This window comes from Formica exsecta, unplaced genomic scaffold (assembly GCF_003651465.1).
Source record: "Formica exsecta isolate Colony F162 unplaced genomic scaffold, ASM365146v1 scaffold4551, whole genome shotgun sequence".
Taxonomy (NCBI): Eukaryota; Metazoa; Arthropoda; class Insecta; order Hymenoptera; family Formicidae; genus Formica; species Formica exsecta.
Genome location: NW_021851789.1, coordinates 1 through 2,431, shown reverse-complemented (window position 1 = coordinate 2,431; position 2,431 = coordinate 1). Strand labels below are relative to the sequence as shown.

General features: G+C 30.0%; 1 protein-coding gene across 1 annotated transcript; it reads left to right on the top strand.

The window, feature by feature from the left end:
- Positions 1 to 747: 747 nt before the first annotated feature.
- LOC115240856 (lysosomal aspartic protease-like) lies at positions 748 to 2,235 on the top strand. The gene is made up of 2 exons (XM_029816248.1): positions 748 to 927; positions 1,932 to 2,235. Exons 1-2 carry the CDS (start codon positions 866 to 868, stop codon positions 2,218 to 2,220), a joined length of 351 nt encoding a protein of 116 aa, XP_029672108.1. The 5' UTR covers positions 748 to 865; the 3' UTR covers positions 2,221 to 2,235.
- The last annotated feature ends 196 nt before the right edge of the window (positions 2,236 to 2,431 follow it).

The following is a 2,431-nucleotide window of genomic DNA, read 5'->3' as shown; positions in this document are numbered from 1 at the left end:
TCTTTTAATCTACTTTTGAAACATTGATTTATTTTAAAACATCGTGCACATTTCTAATTCGAAGTCACATGGGAAACAAGCAATATTTCGTTAAAAATGAGGGCAAGAGCATATATTTATAAAGACAAAAAATGATTAAAAAATGTAGACAGTTTTTTGTTCGCATAGATAAAAAAGAAAACTTAAAATAACAAGAATTTTTCAAAATAACGATAATTATTGTTGATAATTATCGCTGATTATAATCAGTTGAGTCCCTAGCCGAAACAAATATCATTATTAAATTTTAAAAAAGTATCATATCATATTGTATGTTCTTCATCATCGGTTTTATTAAAATTCATCCGCACAAGTTTTGATTTTTAAAAAAATTTAACTTTTTTTATCGTCAACCGACAAAATTTGCATGTTATCAACAATTTTTGTATAATTCATGCATAATTAAGCCTTAACCTTGAACAGCGCGATACCTTATTGTGAAAGCAGCTGATATAAACTTATTACTAATTACAATGCTACTTCTTGCAAACAATATGTCATTTGCAAAGTTCATTGTTACATGGCTGTCTGACTAGTCGACGTAAACGATGTATTCTTTTGAAACGCTTATCGCTTCTTCCTCATTAATCACGCACACATTTAATAATTTATTTTAATACAAATTATGCTAATTAAAGAAAATACTAAACAAGATATTTTTAGATTTGATTAATCGATAGAAATCCGGAAGTGTTTCGAACGCGAATCGTATATATAGTCGTCGGTACACGTCGAAAAATGAGAGCTTCTAGTTGTCAACTACAATTGATTTTTTGTACGTCCACTCACAAGGTGCAGAAAAAAATTTGCCAGAAATTTCGCAAACATGTTTCGCTTTTTCGTGGTGGCCGCGGCACTCTTCGTGCTGATCGATGGACAAATCCAGAGGTAAGCACACACATCGTATTGCATTATATATTGACGTGATAAATATCAAATTTATAAAGGTCGATCTATTTCGTTATCGCATCCGACTTCCTAAAATCAGTACGAAATCTGCGCAAATGCGATTGCGTTTTAAGAATTAGACAAAATTTATTTATACAAAAATGTATGTGTTCGTTTATTAATAAAAAAAATAAAAATAGAATGTTTTTGAAAAAAGATTCTCTATGAATTCATGAAGCACGCGCTATTGTCTAATTTATCGCGGTATCCTTATCACATTTCTAATAGTAAACTATTTTCTGACGTGTAAGCAGATGAACTATATATTTGTAAGTTGCTTTTTCTTATTTGTTTATTTGACGCTATCTCCACATATACCCTTTTTTTAGTAAATACAGTCATTTATAAGACGGGAGTCGATGGGAATCAGGAAAGGCTTTTAACTTTCAAATGTGTATTTAGTATTGATAGATTTACTCGTCTTGCCGCGGCGAGGGCTCGGGACTGACTGACTGCTTAGTTATGTCCTTCTTTCACCTAGTGCCTGTTTACACTTTCTTAATCCGTCTCGCTTTGTTTTTACACATCTAAAAAATTTCGAGTCATCTCTTTGTTTTTAGGTATCTAAGATTACATACAACGATATCTTTAACTAACACTCAAAGTCTCTGTTAAATTGTAATGCCTTAATATAAAACTTTAGACTTTAAATTAAATAATATTTCAGATATATACGAAATGTAAAAATTTTATAATAAAAAAAATATCGGTTTAATTTATTAAAGTTTGTTACATAATAATGCTTATATAATCTTTTGTATTTATATTGAAATTATGTATAATGATTTTGATTATTGTGACAATTATACATTTATGACTTCCCTATAACTTATATTTTTAAAAAATGTTTGTTCTATGTATTAGTAAAAATATAACTATACATTATATATGTATATGTGTGTATACGTATGCATGTAACAAAATGTTCTTTATATTACTTTAAGGATTACATTGCACAAGACAGATTCTGTTCGAAAAACTTTGAAGAAAGTTGGTATCGACGTGCAAAAAGTTTTGGCCGAAAATCATACTTCATCGGAAGGTTTGAGCAATTATCTAGACGCGCAGTACTATGGTAATATCAGTATCGGAACTCCGCCGCAGAACTTTTCAATATTATTTGATACTGGTTCCTCAAATCTTTGGGTACCATCAGCAAGCTGCAGCATTCTCAATTTGCCTTGCTGTAAGTACCTTAATATATACAGAATAATAATCAATTTGAGCTCATAAGTACATAGCAATATTTTTTTACGCTCACGTGGCTTACACACACGAATGTATGTTTGTCTAACAGAAGGCGAATTGAGAAGAATTTTATTTCATACTTCCTTCTTAATTTCAAGCATTAAAATGGTTATAAACTTTTCGATATTTCTCACTAAAAAATATCGCTATATACTTACAATTAATAAGTGCAATTTAATGAACACTCAGAACAAGC